Below are 23,514 nucleotides of genomic sequence, written 5' to 3'. Positions count from 1 at the left end.
GTTAGCGCGTTCGGCTGTTAACCGAAAGGTTGGTGGTTCGAGCCCACCCGGGAGTGGTGTTGTGTTGTCTCAGATGTAGCGTAAAAAACATAATTTTTCCACGATACCTGACGACCATTTAATTTTTGGGCTTCCGTGGCGCAATGGTTTGCGCGTTTGGCAGTTAACCGAAAGGTTGGTGGTTCGAGCCCACCCGGGAGCGGTGTTGTGAGGTGTCAGATATAACGCAAAAAGTCAAAGTTTTTCCACAATACCTGACGACCATTTAACTTTTAGGATTCCGTGGCGCGATGGTAAGCGCGTTCGGCTGTTAACCGAAAGGTTGGTGGTTCGAGCCCACCCGGGAGCGGTGTTGTGAGGTGTCAGATGTAACGCAAAATGTCAAAGTTTTTCCACAATACCTGAAGACCATTTAATTTTAGACTTCCGTGGCGCGATGGTTAGCGCGTTCGGATGTTAGCCTAAAGGTTGGTGGTTCAAGCCCACCCGGGAACGTTGGAGTGAAGTTTTATAAGTAACTTAAAAAGGCAACGTTTTTCCACCATACCTGACAACTATTTACTTTCTAAGCTTCCGTGGCGCAATGGTTAGCGCGTTCAGATGTTAACCGTAAGGTTGGTGGTTCGAGCCCACCCCGGAGCGGTGTTGTGAGGTGTCAGATGTAACGCAAAATCAAAGTTTTTCCACAATACCTGACGACCATTTAACTTTTAGGCTTCCGTGTCGCAATGGTTTGCGCGTTTGGCTGCTAACGGAAAGGTTGGAGGTTCGAGCCCACCCGGGAACGATGGTGTAAAAAGGCAAAGCTTTCCCTAAATACCTAACGACCGTTTACTTTCTGAGCTTCCGTGGCTCAACGGTTAGCGCGTTCGTCAGTTAACCGAAAGGTTGGTGGTTTAAGCCCACCCGGGAGCGGTGTTGTGGGGTCTCAGATGTAGCGTAAAAAACAAAATTTTTCCACAATACCTGACGACCATTTAACTTTTAGGATTCCGTGGCGCGATGGTAAGCGCGTTCGGTTTTTAACCGAAAGGTAGGTGGTTCGAGCCCACCCGGAAGCGGTGTTGTGAGGTGTCAGATGTAACGCAAAAAGTCAAAGTTTTTCCACAATACCTGACGACCATTTAACTTTAAGGCTTCCGTGGCGCGATGGTTAGCGTGTTTGGCTGTTAATTGTAAGGTTGGTGGTTCGAGCCCACCCGGGAACGTTGGTGTGAAGTTTAATATGTAACGTAAGAAGTCAAAGCTTTTCCACAATACCTGACGACCATTTAAGTTCTGAGCTTCCGTGGCTCAATGGTTAGCGCCTCCGGCTGTTAACCGAAAGGTTGCTGGTTCGAGCCCACCCGGGAGCGGTGTTGTGAGGTCTCAGATGTAACGTAAAAAGTCAGAGTTTTTCCACAATACCTGATGAACATTTAATTTTTTGGGCTTCCGTGGCGCAATGGTTAGCGCGTTCAGTTGTAAACCGAAAGGTTGGTGGTTCGAGCCCACCCGGGAGAGGTGTTATGAGGTCTCAGATGTAGCGTAAAAATTCAAATTTTTTCCACAATACCTGACGACCATTTCATTTCTGAGCTTCCTTGGCTCCATGGTTAGCGCGTTCGGATGTTAACCAAAAGGTTGATGGTTCGAGCCCACCCGGGAGCGGTGTTGTGGGGTCTCAAATGTAACGTAAAAAGCAAAAGTTTTTCCACAATACCTGACGAACATTTAATTTTTGGGCTTCCATGGCGCAGTGGTTAGCGCGCTCAAATGTTATTCAAAAGATTGGTGGTTCGAGCCCACCCGGGACGGTGTTGTGAGGTCTCAGATGTAACGTAAAAAGTCAGAGTTTTTCCACAATACCTGATGAACATTTAATTTTTGGGCTTCCGTGGCGCAATGGTTAGCGCGTTCAGTTGTAAACCGAAAGGTTGGTGGTTCGAGCCCACCCGGGAGAGGTGTTATGACGTCTCAGATGTAGCGTAAAAATTAAAATTTTTTCCACAATACCTGACGAACATTTCATTTCTGGGCTTCCTTGGCTCCATGGTTAGCGCGTTCGGATGTTAACCAAAAGGTTGGTGGTTCGAGCCCACCCGGGAGCGGTGTTGTGGGGTCTCAAATGTAACGTAAAAAGCAAAAGTTTTTCCACAATACCTGACGACCATTTAATGTTTGGGCTTTCGTGGCGCAATGGTTAGCGCGTTCGGATGTTTACCAAAAGGTTGGTGGTTCGAGCCCACCCGGGAGCGGTGTTGTGGGATCTCAAATGTAACGTATAAAGCCAAAGTTTTTCCACAATACCTGACGACCATTTAATTTTTGGGCTTCCGTGGCGCAATGGTTAGCGCGTTCGGCTGTTTACCGAAAGGTTGGTGGTTCGAGCCCATCTGGGAGCGGAGTCGTGAGGTCTCAGACGTGACGAAAAAGTCAAAGTTTTTCCACAATACCTGACGACCATTTCATTTCTGAGCTTCCTTGGCTCCATGGTTATCGCGTTCGGATGTTAACCAAAAGGTTGTTGGTTCGAGCCCACCCGGGAGCGTTGTTTTGAGGCCTCAGATGTGACGTAAAAAATAAGAGTTTTTCCACAATACCTGACGAACATTTAATTTTTGGGCTTCCGTGGCGCAATGGTTAGAGCGTTCAGCTGTTAACCGAAAGGTTGGTGGTTCGAGCCCACCCGGGACAGGTGTTATGGGGTCTCAGATGTGACGTAAAAAGTCAAAGTTTTTCCCCAATACCTGACGACCATTTCATTTCTGAGCTTCCTTGGCTCCATGGTTATCGCGTTCGGATGTTAACCAAAAGGTTGTTGGTTCGAGCCCACCCGGAAGCGGTGTTGTGAGGTCTCAGATGTGACGTAAAAAATAAGATTTTTTCCACAATACCTGACGAACATTTAATTTTTGGGCTTCCGTGGCGCAATGGTTAGAGCGTTCAGCTGTTAACCGAAAGGTTGGTGGTTCGAGCCAACCCGGGAGCTGTGTTGTGGGATCTCAAATGGGACGTAAAAAGTCAAAGTTTCTCCACAATACCTGACGAACTTTTCAATTTTGAGCTTCCTTTGCTCCATGGATAGCGCGTTCGGATGTTAACCAAAAGGTTGGTGGTTCGAGCCCACCCGGGAGCGGTTTTGTGGGATCTCAAATGTAACGTATAAAGCCAAAGTTTTCCTACAATACCTGACGACCATTTAATTTTTGGGCTTCCGTGGCGCAATGGTTAACGCGTTCGGCTGTTTACCGAAAGGTTGTTGGTTCGAGCCCACCCGGGAGCGGTGTTGTGGGATCTCAAATGTAACGTATAAAGCCAAAGTTTTTCCACAATACCTGACGACCGTTTCATTTCTGAGCTTCCTTGGCTCCATGGTTATCGCGTTCGGATGTTAACCAAAACGTTGTTGGTTCGAGCCCACCCGGGAGCGTTGTTTTGATGTCTCAGATGTGACGTAAAAAATAAGAGTTTTTCCACAATACCTGACGAACATTTAATTTTTGGGCTTCCGTGGCGCAATGGTTAGAGCGTTCAGCTGTTAACCGAAAGGTTGGTGGTTCGAGCCCATCCGAAAGCGGTGTTGTGAGGTCTCAGATGTGACGTAAAAAATAAGAGTTATTCCACAATACCTGACGAACATTTAATTTTTGGGCTTCCGTGGCGCAATGGTTAGAGCGTTCAGCTGTTAACCGAAAGGTTGGTGGTTCGAGCCAACCCGGGAGCTGTGTTGTGGGATCTCAAATGGGACGTAAAAAGTCAAAGTTTCTCCACAATACCTGACGAACTTTTCAATTTTGAGCTTCCTTGGCTCCATGGATAGCGCGTTCGGATGTTAACCAAAAGGTTGGTGGTTCGAGCCCACCCGGGAGCGGTTTTGTGGGATCTCAAATGTAACGTATAAAGCCAAAGTTTTCCTACAATACCTGACGACCATTTAATTTTTGGGCTTCCGTGGCGCAATGGTTAACGCGTTCGGCTGTTTACCGAAAGGTTGTTGGTTCGAGCCCACCCGGGAGCGGTGTTGTGGGATCTCAAATGTAACGTATAAAGCCAAAGTTTTTCCACAATACCTGACGACCGTTTCATTTCTGAGCTTCCTTGGCTCCATGGTTATCGCGTTCGGATGTTAACCAAAACGTTGTTGGTTCGAGCCCACCCGGGAGCGTTGTTTTGATGTCTCAGATGTGACGTAAAAAATAAGAGTTTTTCCACAATACCTGACGAACATTTAATTTTTGGGCTTCCGTGGCGCAATGGTTAGAGCGTTCAGCTGTTAACCGAAAGGTTGGTGGTTCGAGCCCATCCGAAAGCGGTGTTGTGAGGTCTCAGATGTGACGTAAAAAATAAGAGTTATTCCACAATATCTGACGAACATTTAATTTTTGGGCTTCCGTGGCGCAATGGTTAGCGCGTTCGGCTGTTTACCGAAAGGTTGGTGGTTCGAGCCCATCCGTGAGCGGTGTTGTGAGGTCTCAGATGTGACGTAAAACGTCAAAGTTTTTCCACAATACCTGACGACCATTTCATTTCTGAGCTTCCTTGGCTCCATGGTTAGCGCGTTCGGATGTTAACCAAAAGGTTGGTGGTTCGAGCCCACCCGGGAGCGGTGTTGTGGGTTCTCAAATGTAACGTAAAAAGGAAAAGTTTTCCACAATACCTGACGACCATTTAATTTTTGGGCTTCCGTGGCGCAATGGTTAGCGCGTTCGGATGTTTACCAAAAGGTTGGTGGACCATAAATAAAGAGCACTAGCATGCGCGTGTGACTGCTTGGTCCGGCTTTTAAGTAAACACTGCTAAAGTGACTAACAATATGAGGATGTTTGAACGATTCCCTCCCATTGGAACGAAATCCCATTCAACCGAAATCAAAGAAGGGAGGTCCCATTGGACCGCAATCCCGCACCTTGGGCGGTTTACGAAAAGTGGAGATAGCCATGAATGGCTGCACTTAACGTTAGTGTGCACTGCCTAGTTATCTCCAATAAAAACGAAGTTGCAATGAGTTAACCGTGGAATCGGTTTTAAAGGCTTATGTTAATTTAAGGGAAAGCTAAAATAAGCCGTTAACCGCAACATTTTCTTTAATGTTACTCTAAAGTAAGTTTCCAATGGTATTTTCATGAAAAGTACGAAAAATTTACGGCGCTCAACCTAACCTAACCTAACCAAACCTAACCTAACCAAACCTAACCAAACCAAACCAAACCAAACCAAACATAACATAACAGTAATGTTTTCGAAAAAGCATATTATTTGAGAAGTCAATGAAGCTAAACATCAATATTCTGGACAAGGCGTAGCATTGTTAAATAATTTATAAAATATTACTAACCTAACCTAACCTAACCTTACCTAACCTAACCTAACCTAACCTACCCTAACCAAACCTAACCTAACTTAACTTAACCAAACCTAACCAAACCAAACCTAACCTAACCTAACATAACAGTAATGTTTTGGAAAAGGCATATTATTTGAGAAGTCAATAAAGCTAAACATCAATATTCTGGAAAAGGCGTAGCATTGTTAAATGATTTATAGTATATTACTAACCTAACCTAACCTAACCTAACCTAACATAACCTAACCTAACCTAACCAAACCAAACCTAACCTAACATAACATAACAGCAGAAATTTATCACTATAGGAAGTGAAGGACTATGCGCTTGGCATAGTACCTCTCACGTAGAAAGCTCCCCCATTCTAGGTGACTTCTCTCCACCTAGTGGCGGCTAAACGCGAAAGAGGGAACAAATTTTAGTGTCGCTACCTGACGATCAGAACTAAAACTATTCGAGGGCGTGACCTATTTCGTCCCGTCGTCTGCTTCTTCAATCACACGAACTTCGCGAAGGCCTAGAAAGCATGTTGTTGTTGATATTTGTTATTTGGTAATGAGTTCCTAGCCCAAGTTTTGAAGAAATTTCATTCGAAATGGATATAAATGTGAAAGATCTTATTGAGCACATTAAAGAAGAATCAAAAAAAGAGCTTCATATAGCTTTAAGTGACAAGCGAATGTCAATTCATAACAAAATTATTGAGTCTCAGAGTTTTGAGTATTTTCTTCGAAATATTTATACTTATGCCAATGATAAAGCAGAAGTACTTCAGTTCCTAAAAATAGCAAATACATTAAGGGAAGAATTTAATTTTGAATTTGATGAAATGAACAGTAAAGATGTGCAAGAGTTATTCAACTTTTACTTGTGTAGTGTATACAGGTATTTATTGTTTTAAGATCTTTTCTTTATTGTAGTGCATGGAAAGGTATCAAATCTTATTAAATTATCCTATTAGATTTTCCCGTTGTGATAAAAATATTGTTGAAAACTGTGATAATGAAACCGTCGATTTGGAGAGCTGTGATGATGATAAATATACCAAAGAAGAGACAAAAGTTTTTGAAAAGAATGAAGAAATTAAAGTTAGACCTTCAAACTTCTTGCAAGAAAGTTTATGTGGAATTTTGAGACTTGGCGGAGGAACTTTGGGGGAGATGTGGAGGGTGTCTAAACGATTAAGGAGTTCAGATCACTACAATATGAAAACTAAAATTCTATATCAGAATGTCTATAGACTGTGTTTCAAAATTTCACTAGACGATGAAGAGAAAGAACAGCAACTACCAATCGAATTGAAACAACAAGATAGAGGTGGAATGTTTTTTCCCAAAGAGAGTTTGAGAGATTTTGTAAAGGAAGTAAATAACACAGTTCGTTTATTTGCAAACTCTGACGCTTTAAGTGAACACGGGAAAGACATGATCAAGGTAGATTAACTAAATACTTAGGCTATTGATTACAAGCAGCTAGTTAATTTTATTTTTATTTTTATAAAAGGTGTGTGTATCTGAAGTTAAAGAAAACCAAAAAATTGAAAGATTATTCTGGGAAGGAGTAGAGTGCATTCCTGACTTGTTGACGCAATTTGACCGAGAGAGTTTAACCTTCTTTTATAAGATCTGGCTGAGAAAATTGACGCATGCAAGAATTCAGGAATTCATCAGTGTTTGCAGTGGAAGTATTAGCAAAGGGGGCCACAATCTCCGAGACAATTTATATAGTCAACTGAAGAAGCTTTATGCCAAAACTAAAACTGTCAAAAAAAACTCTAAAGAAACCAAAGGGGCAAAAAAAGAGGAAAAAGTTAAAATTGGTAAAAGGAAAAGAAAATCACCCGAAAAATTAGATAATCAAGAATGTACCACGAAAGCCCCAAAGTTAAATCAAAGGAAAGCTCCAAAAATTAATAAAACGGAAGTTTCAAAGAAGGCTGAAAAGAAAACCCCGAAAGTTGCTGTAGATAAGAAGGCTGGAAAGAAAAACCCAAAGGTTGCGGTAAATAAGAAGGCTGAAAAGAAAAACCCAAAGGTTGCTGTAAATAAGAAGACTGAAAAGAAAACTGGCAACCCATCAATATCGAAAACTAAACCAAAATGTAACAAAAGTCAACCTAGTCATTTATATGAGGTACAAGAACGCGTTTCGCTTAAAACTAATGGTTTAACTTGTGATCAAAATAGTCCAAAAAAAATATCTGTGATACATTTAAAATCGATAAAATTGTTTTAAAAATATTTAATTATTTAATGCTTTCAAAAATTAAGAAATGACACTTCCTATTAAAGTTTTACTCAAATGTGGCAATAGGCAATGATTATTTTTAAATCAATTATCCTAATTGTATTTAATGTGAAAATGTTAATGCAGTTTTATAGTTTAATGTGTTCCAGGCCCAGGTTGTCGTCCCGATACTCGGTATTGGAAAAATTCCCACTGTGAATGTTTTTTACTATTCTTACTGCTTTTTGCGTAGAGCTGTAATTTATACCCGTGAGCTTACTACCACTAGCATATTTAAGTTGCGAAAAGAGCGACTCAACGGCACTTCCATTTATTCGCGATGGTGATATAAAATTGTCTGGATATCTGTTAAGAAAGTCTTCTGAAAACTTAAGGAAGCCAAAGACTGTAATTCGCAGTAAGTCCCAGGTTTGCCAAGCAAGGAAGGCATCTTGTTTAGGAGTTTGTAGATTTATTTCTGGGTCTTTTTTTAAAATTTCAGTGAGCCAATCAGCAAAGTACGTATAGCCTTCTTTTATTGACATCAATTCTTTATCAGCCATTGAGAAAATTCGGTCTTTAGATAAAAACCCATTCTCAAATAACTGGCTGCAGGCTCTTAAGTAGAGGTAGCATTCGTATGAACTCTTGCGATCAGGTAGAAATTCGTTGGGGTTATGAGAATGCGCGTATAGTTCTGATAGAACCTGTGGCTGCTGCATTATTTTGGCTGGTTTGACGTTCAATTTCGTCCAGGCGTCTCTTATTATGTAACTCGTATGCATTTTTGGGACATACCGCAAAAGACCGTTTTTTTGTCGAGCTACTTCCCTTTCATACATATCTTTTAAATTCTGCCAACCAAATTTGACTCCGTTCCTTTGGAAGTTTTTAGTTCTTAAACTGTGAGAAGAGTGCAGAGAATTAATGAGACTTTTTAATTCATGAGAAGGACAGATCATCCAATAGAGTTTTCGCCCTGGCCAGAAAGGGTTATCAAAACTAGGATTAACCTCGTAATTATTTTCAGCGTCTTCAATCGTGTAAGAAAAAGCCTTTTTTGCGCCATCCATGGTCTTTTTAATAACAGCCAGGTTGGAGCTCGCACCATCGCACATTAGAATTGACGTTCCAAAATTGTAAGCGTTTAAAGAACGTAAAGTTTCAAGAATACAGGGCAGTAGTTTATCGTGCTTAACAGGAGAACCAAAGGTGAAATATGGACCAATTAAATCAAAGTTAGATGTTAGATCACGCCAGAGAAACTGAAGAACGTATTGGGTTGGTTTTGGTTCAGACATATCGTTGGAAATATCATTCAAAAGGGGAAATTCTTTTTCTTCCATAGCAAAGCCGATAAATTGATGATTTTTGGAATTCCAAATTAATTTTTCAATAACCTTCACTTCATCGAAGATTAGCACTCCATCGGCTTTTGGAATTGGTAAACCCTTAACTTCTTTCAAGCGCTTAAAATCTTCGTACTTCTGTTGTTGTTCGCAGAGGTATTTATGATTAACGCCAGGCGTGTTATCATAAACTTGGGACCTTTTTTTCAAAGTGCTAGCGCTCGGTAATTTGAAAATTTTGAAAGTCTTCAATGCCTTGTAAGCTGCTGGGCTTCTAGAAAATACCGCTAGAGCTATTCTAATAGTTATTGGACTCCAACGATTTCCATTGTGGCTTTCTTCGCAGTTCCTTTGATCCTTAAAGAAAGCTTTTTTGTCATCATTTTGTTTCTTTTCACTATCTCTTTGCCATGCCAATTTTAGTAATTCAGAATTTTCTCCCGATTCGATAGCCTTTTGGACATCATTTTTAAAATCCGAATTTAAAACGTTAAGAATGGAGTCAATTTCATCAGATTGTTCAGAGTTTAGCAACATATCTTTATGTTCAAGCTGAGCCTCAAGCTTTGCAACCCTCTTGTTCAAAAATCTTCGGCTTTTTTTTATACTCTCTAATCTTGATTTAAGGCTTTTTGGAGTTAATTTACTTATAGGGTATTTGCTTTCAACTTTGGTTCTCTTGGTTTTTTTAATCGGATCCTCTTCTAGTTTACGTTTTTTCTTGTTTGACAGAACTTTGGAACTCTTAAAACAGTGTGTACACTGCCCAACTTTAGATTTATTGTTAGAAGTGTAAAAAATTTCGCACTGGGTTGACTGGACTCTAGGAAATGGTTCCAAAAATATTTTATAGTTTGGTCCAGAAGCTATATCAGCATTACACTTTATGCCAGGGCAAAATTTAAGTTTGTAGCCTTTCACAAGGTTTAGTGCAGCCTCCACATCAACCCTGTTAATAGTTCCATTTTCAATATTTAAGAACTGCTTCGTTTCAACAGGTCGAAAAGGGATGATTATGGTGCATTTCCCTGTTTCAGTGATAATCAACTGAATCGGATCTATATCTTCTTGCAGAAGTCCCACATTTAGCCCATTTGATATTGAAATGGTTCTTTCTCGGCGAGTATTAAGGAAACACTTAAAATATTAAGTAAATTTATATTATAAATGTAATAAATTGGATTAAACAGGGCATTTATGATTAAATCCAAATAGATTTACCTTCAGGTTCAGATCAAGGGTGTGACATTGGTCCACAATATCTTGCAGTAAAGTTGCTCTGATACCCATATTGGCAAATATACCCTTTTCAATCGAATTTGTTACCAAGTCGTTGGTCTGAGTTGAATTATTTATGCTCAGATTTGGGGTTTGTGAGGTGAAATCTGAATATCGTAACTAGACATAAACATGTGTTTATTTTAAAACTAGATCGTTACCTTACCACTTGATGATGGTCTACACAGAACAGAAGCATCTTTAGATTTGTTCTTAATAATAAGGCCAGGTTTAATTTTTTCAGCCATAGTCTGGGTGTTTTTGTTAGCCCGTTTAGTTACGGGGTTTCTTTCTCTTATTGTTTGAGAACCTCTATCTCTGATAATTTTAGCATTTGTATTGCACTGTATGCCTACCGAGACTTTATTTAAAATTGATACTCCGAGTCCTTCCATGATTAAGTTGATTAACTAATTTTAAACGAGGCTGAATAACTTAATAAGAACCCACGACTAACCCAGTAACCCTAGGTTAAAGAAGAGGCTAGAGTAGCAGACGATTTGTTAGTCACGTGTTCATCCTTATCGCTATTGGCTGACATATTTAAAAACGCTCCAATCAGCCACCAAGGAGAACCTCCCACTTTTTGAAGCTTTTGAGAGCGAAGAAAACGGGAAAAATAAACTCGGAAAGGGGAATGGAAGTTTTAATACCCCTTTACGTAAAATCTTTCCAGCAGAGACGGTCCCTATTCTAAGCGATAGAGTCCCTCACTTCGTGTAGTAATAAATTTCTGATAACAGTAAATTGGTTTGGTTTGGTTAGGTTTGGTTAGGTTAGGTTAGGTTGAGCGCCGTAAATTTTTCGTACTTTTCATGAAAATACCATTGGAAACCTACTTTAGGGTAACATTAAAGAAAATGTTACGGTTAACGTCTTATTTTAGCTTTCCCTTAAATTAACATAAGCCTTTAAAACCGATTCCACGGTTAACTCCTTGCAACTTCGTTTTTATTGGAGATAACTAGGCAGTGTACACTAACGTTAAGTGCAGCCATTCATGGCTATCTCTACTTTTCGTAAACCGCCCAAGGTGCGGGATTGCGGTCCAATGGGTCCTCCCTTCTTTGATTTCGGTTGAATGGGATTTCGTTCCAATGGGAGGGAATCGTTCAAACATCCTCATATTGTTAGTCACTTTAGCAGTGTTTACTTAAAAGCCGGACCAAGTAGTCTCACGCGCATGCTAGTGCTCTTTAATTATGGTCAAGGGCTCATTACGCGTAAAAGGTCATTTTATATTTAAATGATTAACTATCACTGTATTTACTTCCAAATAGACTTGTCAGGAGCCAGCCAGCACTTACCATTTATTTACTAAGCTTCCGTGGCGCAATGCTATGCGCGTTCGGTTGTTAACCGAAAGGTTGGTGGCAGGCGCGTAGGAACGTTTCGAATTTAGGGGGGTACAGTCTAAATGTGGATTTGGGCGCCCACCAAAAGATAACAGGGTTCATACAAACCTGGAAAACCAGGAAAACCTGGAAAAATCAGGGAAATAAATAGTTGACAAAAAACTCATGGAAAATTCAGGGAAATTTCGAATTTTTAGTAAAATTCTGGGGAATCAGGAAAATTTGCGTCAAACGGGGGCCGAGTAATTAAGCAAAATGTTCGTGAACATACCTTCCATTTGATTAACATTACACTATATTTTGGAGGCTCATAACTCAGGTTATATTAGAGATACGGGGATGTCCTTTGAGTATGTTATAGTACAATTTGTCCCCCATCCAACCATACTAAGGTTAGGGCTACGACAAGCAGGGGGCCGAGTAATTAAGCAAAACGTAAACAAACAACCCACCCTCTCACTCGTTTAGCTAACCCACCGTCTCACTCGTTTAGCTAACCCACTATCTCACTTGTTTAGCTAGCCCACCCTCTCACTCGATTAGCTAACCCACCCTCTCACTCGTTTAGCTAACCCACCCTCTCACTCGTTTAGCTAACCCACCCTCTCACTCGTTTATCTAACCCACCCTCTCACTCGTTTAGCTAGCCCACCCTCTCACTCGTTTAGCTAACCCACTATCTCACTCGTTTAGCTAACCCACTATCTCACTCGTTTAGCTAGCCCACCCTCTCACTCGTTTAGCTAACCCACCCTCTCACTCGTTTAGCTAACCCACCCTCTCACTCGTTTAGCTAACCCACCATCTCACTCGTTTAACTAACCCACCCTCCCACTCGTTTAGCTAATCCACCCTCTCACTCGTTTAGCTAACCCACCCTCTCACTCGTTTAGCTAACCCACCCTCTCACTCGTTTAGCTAACCCACCCTCTCACTCGTTTAGCTAACCCACCCTCTCACTCGTTTAGCTATCCCACCCTAGAGATACGGGGATGTCCTTTGAGAAAGCTTTATTTCAATTTGTCCCCCATCCAACCATACTAAGGTTAGGGCTACGACAAACGGGGCCAAGTAATTAAGCAAAACGTAATCAAACAACCCACCCTCTCATTCGTTTAGCTTGGATTTTTCTATCTGACCAAATGAGATATCCCTGATTCTACGTTTAAAACGTAATGCAACTAAGACTATAAATAATTACATCAAAATCCCAAATATAAAGGACTTTAAAGGACGATTTGTGAAATTGTAGGGTAAAAATATGAGACTTTAAAGGACGATTTGTGAAATTGTAGGGTAAAATAGGATACTTTCTAAAATGCAGGATTTTATTGGAATTATAGGACCTCTGGGTTTAAGTGCGTGTACGTTTTTAAAAGCTTCGATATAGAGAAACTTCTTTCTGCCGAAGCGTTGGCACGACAAGACGCAGACGATAAAGATGCAAACTTGCGAAATTAGACTATGTTTCGTCGTGCAAACTTTCTTGCTGCCATCGAAGAAAAAAAATCACAAGTTTTTTTCTTCAAGATACAAAATCCGTGACGATTTCTTATTGAAAATTGAATTTAAACAGTTTTTTGAATGAATATCGTTACATTTGCTTGAATTAAAGCAAAAAGTACAAAAATTCTGGTTTCAGTGGTTATATTTGAAAATAGTGAAGAAATACTCAAAATATGCTTCTCTGGCGGTGAAACGTCGATTTTGAAAATGTTATTAAAAATCGAGGTACATTTTTATTTATTGTTCAATCGAGATGAAATCACTTTTAAGGAGTATTTTATAGAGAATTAAGCGGAATTCGGTGAAAAATTTGTCCAGAAAAAAATGCATTCAAAAGTGTACCGAAAAAATTGCATGTTTTTTTTCTTCTAGATACAAAATCCGTGACTACGATTTCTTATTGAAAATGAATTTTAACAGTTTTTTGATTGAATATCGTTACACTTGCTCGAATTAAAGCAAAATGAACAAAAATAACGGCTTCAGTGGTTATATTTGAAAATAGTGAAGAAATACTCAAAAATATGCTTCTCTGGCCGTGAAACGTCGATTTTGAAAATGTTAAGAAAAATCGAGGTACATTTTTATTTATTTTTCAATCGAGATGAAATCTCTTTTAAGGAGTATTTTATAGGGAATTAAGCTGAATTCGGTCAAAAATTTTTCCAGAAAAAAATCGCTTCCGTGGCGCAATGGTTAGCGCGCTCCGCTGTTATTCAAAAGGTTGGTGGTTCGAGCCCACCCGGGAGCGGAGTTGTGAGGCCTCAGATGTAAAATAAAAGTCAAAGTTTTTCCACAATACCTGCCGCTCATTTAATTTCTGAGTTTCCGTGGCGCAATGGTTAGCGCGTTCGGCTGTTAACCGAAAGGTTGGTGGTTCGAGTCCACCCGGGAGCGGTGTTGTGTTGTGTCAGATGTAACGTAAAAAGTCAAAGTTGTTCTACAATACCTGACGACAATTTATTTTCTAAACTTCCGTGGCACAATGGTTAGCGCGTTCGGCTGTTAACCGAAAGATTGCTAGTTCGAGCCCACCCGGGAACGTTGGGGTGTTTTGGTAAAAATAACGTCAAAAGTCAAAGTTTTTCCATAATACCTGACGACCATTTAATTTTTGGGCTTCCGTGGCGCAATGGTTAGCGCGTTCAGCTGTTAATCAAAAGTTTCGAGCCCACCCGGGAGCGGTGTTGTGTTGTGTCAGATGTAACGTAAAAAGTCAAGTTTTTCTACAATACCTGACGACAATTTATTTTCTAAACATCCGTGGCACAATAGTTAGCGCGTTCGGCTCTTAACCGAAAGAGTGCTAGTTCGAGCCCACCCGGGAACGTTGGTGTGTTATGGTAAAAATAACGAAAAAAGTCAAAGTTTTTCCATAATACCTGACGACCATTTAATTTTCTGGCTTCCGTGGCGCAATGGTTAGCGCGTTCAGCTGTTAGTAAAAAGGTTGGTGGTTCTAGCCCTACCGGGAGCGGAGTTGTGACGTCTCAGATGTAACATAAAAAGTCAAAGTTTTTCCACAAAACCTGCCGATAATTTCATTTCAGAGTTTCCGTGGCTCAATGGTTAGCGCGTTCGGCTGTTAACCGAAAGGTTGGTGGCGAGCCCACCCGGGAGCGGAGTTGTGAGGCCTCAGATGTAAAATAAAAGTCAAAGTTTTTCCACAATACCTGCCGATCATTTTATTTCTGAGTTTCCGTGGCTCAATGGTTAGTGCGTTCGGCTGTTAACCGAAAGGTTCGTGGTTCGTGCCCACCCGGGAGCGGTGTTGTGTTGTGTCAGATGTAACGCGAAAAGTCAAAGTTTTTCTACAATACCTGACGACAATTTATTTTCTAAACTTCCGTGGCACAATGGTTAGCGCGTTCGGCTGTTAACCGAAAGATTGCTAGTTCGAGCCCACCCGGGAACGTTGGTGTGTTTTGGTAAAAATAACGTAAAAAGTCAACGTTTTTCCATAATACCTGACGACCATTTAATTTTTGGGCTTCCGTGGCGCAATGGTTAGCGCGTTTAGCTGTTAGTAAAAAGTTTGGTGGTTCGAGCCCAACCGGGAGCGGGGTTGTTAGGTCTCAGATGTAACGTAAAAAGTCAAAGTTTTTCTACAATACTGACGACAATTTATTTTCAAAACTTCCGTGGCACAATGGTTAGCGCGTTCGGCTGTTAACCGAAAGATTGCTAGTTCGAGCCCACCCGGGAACGTTGGTGTGTTTTGGTATAAATAACGTAAAAAGCCAAAGTTTTTCCATAATACCTGACGACCATTTAATTTTTGGGCTTCCGTGGCTCAATGGTTAGCGCGTTCGGCTGTTAACCGAAAGGTTGGTGGCGAGCCCACCCGAGAGCGGAGTTGTGAGGCCTCAGATGTAATATAAAAAGTCAAAGTTTTTCCACAATACCTGCCAATCATTGAATTTCTGAGTTTCCGTGGCTCAATGGTTAGCGCGTTCGGCTGTTAACCGAAAGGTTGGTGGTTCGAACCCACCCGGGAGCGGTGTTGTGTTGTCTCAGATGTTACGTAAAAAGTCAAAGTTTTTTTATATACCTGACGACAATTTTTTTCTAATCTTCCGTGGCACAATGGTAAGCGCGTTCGGCTGTTAACCGAAAGATTGCTAGTTCGAGCCCACCCGGGAACGTTGGTGTGTTTTGTGATAAATAACGTAAAAAGTCAAAGTTTTTCCATAATTCCTGACGACCATTTAATTTTTGGGCTTCCGTTGCTCAATGGTTAGCGCGTTGATGTTAACCGAAAGGTTGGTGGTTCGAGCCCACCCGGGAGCGGTGTTGTGTTGTCTCAGATGTAATGTAAAAAGTCAAAGTTTTTCTAGAATACCTGACGAGAATTTTTTTCTAAACTTCCGTGGCACAATGGTTAGCGCGTTCGGCTGTTAACTGAAAGATTGCTAGTTCCAGCCCACCCGGGAACGTTGGTGTGTTTTGGTATAAATAACGTAAAAAGTCAAAGTTTTTCCATAATTCCTGACGACCATTTAATTTTTGGGCTTCCGTTGCTCAATGGTTAGCGCGATGGCTGTTAACCGAAAGGTTGGTGGTTCGAGCCCACCCGGGAGCGGTGTTGTGTTGTCTCAGATGTAACGTAAAAAGTCAAAGTTTTTCTAGAATACCTGACGAGAATTTTTTTCTAGACTTTCGTGGCACAATGGTTAGCGCGTTCGGCTGTTAACCGAAAGATTGCTAGTTCGAGCCCACCCGGGAACGTTGTTGTGTTTTGTGATAAATAACGTAAAAAAGTCAAAGTTTTTACATAATTCCTGACGACCATTTAATTTTTGGGCTTCCGTGGCGCAATGGTTAACGCGTTCAGCTGTTAATCAAAAGGTTGGTGGTTCGAGCCCACCCGGGAGCTGTGTTGTGTTGTGTCAGATGTAACGTAAAAAGTCAAAGTTTTTCTACAATACCTGACGACAATTTATTTCCTAAACTTCCGTGGCACAATGGTTAGCGCGTTAGGCTGTTAACCGAAAGAGTGCTAGTTCGAGCCCACCCGGGAACGTTGGAGTGTTTTGTGATAAATAACGTAAAAAGTCAAAGTTTTTCCATAATACCTGACGACCATTTAATTTCTGGGCTTCCGTGGCACAATGGTTAGCGCGTTCGGCTCTTAACCGAAAGAGTGCTAGTTCGAGCCCACCCGGGAACGTTGGTGTGTTATGGTAAAAATAACGAAAAAAGTCAAAGTTTTTCCATAATACCTGACGACCATTTAATTTTCTGGCTTCCGTGGCGCAATGGTTAGCGCGTTCAGCTGTTAGTAAAAAGGTTGGTGGTTCTAGCCCTACCGGGAGCGGAGTTGTGACGTCTCAGATGTAACATAAAAAGTCAAAGTTTTTCCACAAAACCTGCCGATAATTTCATTTCAGAGTTTCCGTGGCTCAATGGTTAGCGCGTTCGGCTGTTAACCGAAAGGTTGGTGGCGAGCCCACCCGGGAGCGGAGTTGTGAGGCCTCAGATGTAAAATAAAAGTCAAAGTTTTTCCACAATACCTGCCGATCATTTTATTTCTGAGTTTCCGTGGCTCAATGGTTAGTGCGTTCGGCTGTTAACCGAAAGGTTCGTGGTTCGTGCCCACCCGGGAGCGGTGTTGTGTTGTGTCAGATGTAACGCGAAAAGTCAAAGTTTTTCTACAATACCTGACGACAATTTATTTTCTAAACTTCCGTGGCACAATGGTTAGCGCGTTCGGCTGTTAACCGAAAGATTGCTAGTTCGAGCCCACCCGGGAACGTTGGTGTGTTTAGGTAAAAATAACGTAAAAAGTCAACGTTTTTCCATAATACCTGACGACCATTTAATTTTTGGGCTTCCGTGGCGCAATGGTTAGCGCGTTTAGCTGTTAGTAAAAAGTTTGGTGGTTCGAGCCCAACCGGGAGCGGGGTTGTTAGGTCTCAGATGTAACATAAAAAGTCAAAGTTTTTCCACAATACCTGCCGATCATTTAATTTCTGAGTTTCCGTGGCTCAATGGTTAGCGCGTTCGGCTGTTAACCGAAAGGTTGGTGGTTCGAACCCACCCGGGAGCGGTGTTGTGTTGTCTCAGATGTAACGTAAAAAGTCAAAGTTTTTCTACAATACTGACGACAATTTATTTTCAAAACTTCCGTGGCACAATGGTTAGCGCGTTCGGCTGTTAACCGAAAGATTGCTAGTTCGAGCCCACCCGGGAACGTTGGTGTGTTTTGGTATAAATAACGTAAAAAGCCAAAGTTTTTCCATAATACCTGACGACCATTTAATTTTTGGGCTTCCGTGGCTCAATGGTTAGCGCGTTCGGCTGTTAACCGAAAGGTTGGTGGCGAGCCCACCCGAGAGCGGAGTTGTGAGGCCTCAGATGTAATATAAAAAGTCAAAGTTTTTCCACAATACCTGCCAATCATTGAATTTCTGAGTTTCCGTGGCTCAATGGTTAGCGCGTTCGGCTGTTAACCGAAAGGTTGGTGGTTCGAACCCACCCGGGAGCGGTGTTGTGTTGTCTCAGATGTTACGTAAAAAGTCAAAGTTTTTTTATATACCTGACGACAATTTTTTTCTAATCTTCCGTGGCACAATGGTAAGCGCGTTCGGCTGTTAACCGAAAGATTGCTAGTTCGAGCCCACCCGGGAACGTTGGTGTGTTTTGTGATAAATAACGTAAAAAGTCAAAGTTTTTCCATAATTCCTGACGACCATTTAATTTTTGGGCTTCCGTTGCTCAATGGTTAGCGCGTTGATGTTAACCGAAAGGTTGGTGGTTCGAGCCCACCCGGGAGCGGTGTTGTGTTGTCTCAGATGTAATGTAAAAAGTCAAAGTTTTTCTAGAATACCTGACGAGAATTTTTTTCTAAACTTCCGTGGCACAATGGTTAGCGCGTTCGGCTGTTAACTGAAAGATTGCTAGTTCCAGCCCACCCGGGAACGTTGGTGTGTTTTGGTATAAATAACGTAAAAAGTCAAAGTTTTTCCATAATTCCTGACGACCATTTAATTTTTGGGCTTCCGTTGCTCAATGGTTAGCGCGATGGCTGTTAACCGAAAGGTTGGTGGTTCGAGCCCTCCCGGGAGCGGTGTTGTGTTGTCTCAGATGTAACGTAAAAAGTCAAAGTTTTTCTAGAATACCTGACGAGAATTTTTTTCTAGACTTTCGTGGCACAATGGTTAGCGCGTTCGGCTGTTAACCGAAAGATTGCTAGTTCGAGCCCACCCGGGAACGTTGTTGTGTTTTGTGATAAATAACGTAAAAAAGTCAAAGTTTTTACATAATTCCTGACGACCATTTAATTTTTGGGCTTCCGTGGCGCAATGGTTAACGCGTTCAGCTGTTAATCAAAAGGTTGGTGGTTCGAGCCCACCCGGGAGCTGTGTTGTGTTGTGTCAGATGTAACGTAAAAAGTCAAAGTTTTTCTACAATACCTGACGACAATTTATTTCCTAAACTTCCGTGGCACAATGGTTAGCGCGTTAGGCTGTTAACCGAAAGAGTGCTAGTTCGAGCCCACCCGGGAACGTTGGAGTGTTTTGTGATAAATAACGTAAAAAGTCAAAGTTTTTCCATAATACCTGACGACCATTTAATTTCTGGGCTTCCGTGGCGCAATGGTTAGCGCGTTCAGCTGTTAGTAAAAAGGTTGGTGGTTCGAGCCCAACCGGGAGCGGAGTTGTGAGGCCTCAGATGTAACATAAAAAGTCAAAGTTTTTCCACAATACCTGCCGATCATTTAATTTCTGAGTTTCCGTGGCTCAATGGTTAGCGCGTTCGGCTGTTAACCGAAAGGTTGGTGGTTCGAACCCACCCGGGAGCGGTGTTGTGTTGTCTCAGATGTAACGTAAAAAGTCAAAGTTGTTCTACAATACCTGACGACAATTTATTTTCTAAACTTCCGTGGCACAATATTTAGCGCGTTCGACTGTTAACCGAAAGATTGCTAGTTCGAGCCAACCCGGGAACGTTGGTGTGTTTTGGTATAAATGACGTAAAAAGCCAAGGTTTTTCCATAATACCTGACGACCATTTAATTTTTGGGCTTCCGTGGCTCAATGGTTAGCGCGTTCGGCTGTTAACCGAAAGGTTGGTGGCGAGCCCACCCGAGAGCGGAGTTGTGAGGCCTCAGATGTAATATAAAAAGTCAAAGTTTTTCCACAATACCTGCCAATCATTGAATTTCTGAGTTTCCGTGGCTCAATGGTTAGCGCGTTCGGCTGTTAACCGAAAGGTTGGTGGTTCGAGCCCACCCGGGAGCGGTGTTGTGTTGTCTCAGATGTTACGTAAAAAGTCAAAGTTTTTTTATATACCTGACGACAATTTTTTTCTAATCTTCCGTGGCACAATGGTAAGCGCGTTCGGCTGTTAACCGAAAGATTGCTAGTTCGAGCCCACCCGGGAACGTTGGTGTGTTTTGTGATAAATAACGTAAAAAGTCAAAGTTTTTCCATAATACCTGACGACTATTGTGGAAAAACTTTGGATTTATACGTTACATTTGAGATTCCACAACACCGCTCCCGGGTTTGCTCGAACCACAAACTTTTCGGTTAACAGCCGAACGCGCAAACCATTGAGCCACGGACACTCAGAAATTAAATGATCGGTAGGTATTGTGGAAAAACTTTGACTTTTTATGTTACTTCTGAGACCTCAAAACTCCGCTCCCGGTTGGGCTCGAACCACCAACCTCTTGATTAACAGCTGAACGCGCTAACTATTGCGCCACGGAAGCCCAAAAATTAAATGGTCTTCAGGTATTATGGAAAGTTTGACTTTTTACGTTATTTATCACAAAACACACCAACGTTCCCGGGTGTGCTCGAACTAGCAATCTTTCGGTTAACAGCCGAACGCGCTAACCATTGTGCCACGGAAGTTTAGAAAATAGATTGTCGTCAGGTAGTGTAGAAAAACTTTGACTTTTTACGCTACATCTGAGCCAACACAACACCGCTCCCGGGTGGGCTCGAACCACCAACCTTTTGATTAACAGCTGAACGCGCTAACCATTGCGCCACGGAAGCCCAAAAATTAAATGGTCGTCAGGTATTATGGAAAAACTTTGACTTTTTACGTTATTTATACCAAAACACACCAACGTTCCCGGGTGGGCTCGAACTAGCAACCTTTCGGTTAACAGCCGAACGCGCTAACCATTGTGGCACGGAAGTTTTGAAAATAAATTGTCGTCAGGTATTGTAGAAAAACTTTGACTTTTTACGTTACATCTGAGACAACACAACACCGCTTACGTGTGGGCTCGAACCACCAACCTTTTGGTTAACAGCCAAACGCGCAAACCATTGAGCCACTGACACTCAGAAATTAAATGATCGGTAGGTATTGTGGAAAAACTTTGACTTTTTATGTTACATCTGAGACCTCACAACTCTGCTCCCGGTTGGGCTGAACCACCAACCTTTTTACTAACAGCTGAACGCGCTAACCATTGCGCCACGAAAGTCAAAAATTAAATGGTCTTCAGGTATTATGGAAAAACTTTGACTTTTTACGTTACATCTGACACAACACAGCACCGCTCCCGGATGGGCTCGAACCACCAACCTCTCGGTTAACAGCCGAAAGCGCTAACCATTGAGCCACGGAAACTCAGAAATTAAATGATCGGCAGGTATTGTGGAAAAACTTTGACTTTTTATGTTACATCTGAGACCTCACAACTCTGCTCCCGGTTGGGCTGAACCACCAACCTTTTTACTAACAGCTGAACGCGCTAACCATTGCGCCACGGAAGTCAAAAATTAAATGGTCTTCAGGTATTATGGAAAAACTTTGACTTTTTACGTTATTTATCACAAAAAAACACCAACGTTCCCGGGTTGGCTCGAACTAGCAATCTTTCAGTTAAAAGCCGAACGCGCACACCATTGTGCCACGGAAGTTTTGAAAATAAATTGTCGTCAGTTATTGTAGAAAAACTTTGACTTTTTACGTTACATCTGACACAACACAGCACCGCTCCCGGGTGGGCTCGAACCACCAACCTTTTGATTAACAGCTGAACGCGCTAACCATTGCGCCACGGAAGCCCAAAAATTAAATGGTCGTCAGGTATTATGGAAAAACTTTGACTTTTTACGTTATTTATACCAAAACACACCAACGTTCCCGGGTGGGCTCGAACTAGCAATCTTTCGGTTAACAGCCGAACGCGCTAACCATTGTGCCACGGAAGTTTTGAAAATAAATTGTCGTCAGTATTGTAGAAAAGCTTTGACTTTTTATGTTACATCTGAGGCCTCACAACTCCGCTCCTGGGTGGGCTCGAACCACCAACCTTTCGGTTAACAGCCGAACGCGCTAACCATTGAGCCACGGAAACTCAGAAATTAAATGATCGGCAGGTATTGTGGAAAAACTTTGACTTTTTATGTTACTTCTGAGACCTCACAACTCCGCTCCCGGTTGGGCTCGAACCACCAACCTTTTGATTAACAGCTGAACGCGCTAACTATTGCGCCACGGAAGCCCAAAAATTAAATGGTCTTCAGGTATTATGGAAAAACTTTGACTTTTACGTTATTTATCACAAAACACACCAACGTTCCCGGGTGGGCTCGAACTAGCCATCTTTCGGTTAACAGCCGAACGCGCTAACCATTGTGCAACGGAAGTTTAGAAAATAAATTGTCGTCAGGTATTGTAGAAAAACTTTGACTTTTTACGTTACATTTGACACAACACAGCACCGCTCCCGGATGGGCTCGAACCACCAACCTCTCGGTAACAGCCGAAAGCGCTAACCATTGAGCCACGGAAACTCAGAAATTAGATGATCGGCAGGTATTGTAGAAAAACTTTGACTTTTTACGTTACATCTGACACAACACAGCACCGCTCCCGGATGGGCTCGAACCACCAACCTCTCGGTTAACAGCCGAAAGCGCTAACCATTGAGCCACGGAAACTCAGAAATTAAATGATCGGCAGGTATTGTGGAAAAACTTTGACTTTTTATGTTACATCTGAGACCTCACAACTCTGCTCCCGGTTGGGCTGAACCACCAACCTTTTTACTAACAGCTGAACGCGCTAACCATTGCGCCACGGAAGTCAAAAATTAAATGGTCGTCAGGTATTATGGAAAAACTTTTACTTTTTACGTTATTTATACCAAAACACACCAACGTTCCCGGGTGGGCTCGAACTAGCAATCTTTCGGTTAACAGCCGAACGCGCTAACCATTGTGCCACGGAAGTTTTGAAAATAAATTGTCGTCAGTATTGTAGAAAAACTTTGACTTTTTATGTTACATCTGAGGCCTCGCAACTCCGCTCCCGGGTGGGCTCGAACCACCAAACTTTCGGTTAACAGCCGAACGCGCTAACCATTGAGCCACGGAAACTCAGAAATTAAATGATCGGCAGGTATTGTGGAAAAACTTTGACTTTTTATGTTACATCTGAGACCTCACAACTCTGCTCCCGGTTGGGCTGAACCGCCAACCTTTTTACTAACAGCTGAACGCGCTAACCATTGCGCCACGGAAGTCAAAAATTAAATGGTCGTCAGGTATTATGGAAAAACTTTTACTTTTTACGTTATTTATACCAAAACACACCAACGTTCCCGGGTGGGCTCGAACTAGCAACCTTTCGGTTAACAGCCGAACGCGCTAACCATTGTGCCACGGAAGTTTTGAAAATAAATTGTCGTCAGTATTGTAGAAAAACTTTGACTTTTTATGTTACATCTGAGGCCTCGCAACTCCGCTCCCGGGTGGGCTCGAACCACCAAACTTTCGGTTAACAGCCGAACGCGCTAACCATTGAGCCACGGAAACTCAGAAATTAAATGATCGGCAGGCATTGTGGAAAAACTTTGACTTTTTATGTTACTTCTGAGACCTCACAACTCCGATCCCGGTTGGGCTCGAACCACCAACCTTTTGATTAACAGCTGAACCTGCTAACTATAGCGCCACGGAAGCCCAAAAATTAAATGGTCTTCAGGTATTATGGAAAA

The 23,514-nt window shown here is 42.0% G+C and overlaps 2 protein-coding genes and 2 non-coding genes across 4 annotated transcripts; 3 read left to right on the top strand and 1 right to left on the bottom strand.

Annotated features, from left to right (window-relative positions):
• Positions 1–1,430: 1,430 nt before the first annotated feature.
• TRNAY-GUA (transfer RNA tyrosine (anticodon GUA)) lies at positions 1,431–1,503 on the top strand. Its single transcript has one exon. It is a non-coding gene; the product is annotated as a tRNA-Tyr (tRNA).
• Positions 1,504–1,870: 367 nt separating this feature from the next.
• On the top strand, positions 1,871–1,943 carry TRNAY-GUA (transfer RNA tyrosine (anticodon GUA)). Its single transcript has one exon. It is a non-coding gene; the product is annotated as a tRNA-Tyr (tRNA).
• Positions 1,944–5,611: 3,668 nt separating this feature from the next.
• LOC149610788 (uncharacterized) lies at positions 5,612–7,561 on the top strand. The gene is made up of 3 exons (XM_089859577.1): positions 5,612–6,211; positions 6,288–6,759; positions 6,830–7,561. Exons 1-3 carry the CDS (start codon positions 5,922–5,924, stop codon positions 7,559–7,561), a joined length of 1,494 nt encoding a protein of 497 aa, XP_089715703.1. The 5' UTR covers positions 5,612–5,921.
• Positions 7,562–7,701: 140 nt separating this feature from the next.
• LOC149610787 (uncharacterized) lies at positions 7,702–10,850 on the bottom strand. Its single transcript, XM_089859575.1, has 3 exons — positions 10,346–10,850; positions 10,123–10,286; positions 7,702–10,038 (listed from the first exon to the last, which is right to left on the bottom strand). The coding sequence occupies exons 1-3, from the start codon at positions 10,572–10,574 to the stop codon at positions 7,702–7,704; spliced, it is 2,730 nt and encodes a 909-aa protein (XP_089715701.1). The 5' UTR covers positions 10,575–10,850.
• Positions 10,851–23,514: the final 12,664 nt, after the last annotated feature.

The sequence above is a fragment of the Phalangium opilio genome, unplaced genomic scaffold (genome assembly GCF_054372755.1).
Source record: "Phalangium opilio isolate 3A_F unplaced genomic scaffold, DU_Popi_V2 ptg000329l_1, whole genome shotgun sequence".
NCBI classification, from domain to species: Eukaryota; Metazoa; Arthropoda; class Arachnida; order Opiliones; family Phalangiidae; genus Phalangium; species Phalangium opilio.
The sequence above is the reverse complement of the archived record's forward strand: the minus strand, read 5'-3'. Positions and strand labels throughout refer to the sequence as shown.

What these genes read in the sequence shown, in the direction of transcription:
- LOC149610787 (XM_089859575.1), bottom strand. Translation starts at nt 10,574, where the DNA reads ATGGAAGGACTCGGAGTATCAATTTTAAATAAAGTCTCGGTAGGCATA. An exon ending in GTGTAGACCATCATCAAGTG is followed by an intron (nt 10,287 to 10,345) that starts GTAAGGTAACGA and finishes TACGATATTCAG; the next exon opens with ATTTCACCTCACAAACCCCA. An exon ending in CCCTTGATCTGAACCTGAAG is followed by an intron (nt 10,039 to 10,122) that starts GTAAATCTATTT and finishes TAATATTTTAAG; the next exon opens with TGTTTCCTTAATACTCGCCG.
- LOC149610788 (XM_089859577.1), top strand. Translation starts at nt 5,922, where the DNA reads ATGGATATAAATGTGAAAGATCTTATTGAGCACATTAAAGAAGAATCA. An exon ending in TACTTGTGTAGTGTATACAG is followed by an intron (nt 6,212 to 6,287) that starts GTATTTATTGTT and finishes TTATCCTATTAG; the next exon opens with ATTTTCCCGTTGTGATAAAA. An exon ending in ACGGGAAAGACATGATCAAG is followed by an intron (nt 6,760 to 6,829) that starts GTAGATTAACTA and finishes TTTTTATAAAAG; the next exon opens with GTGTGTGTATCTGAAGTTAA.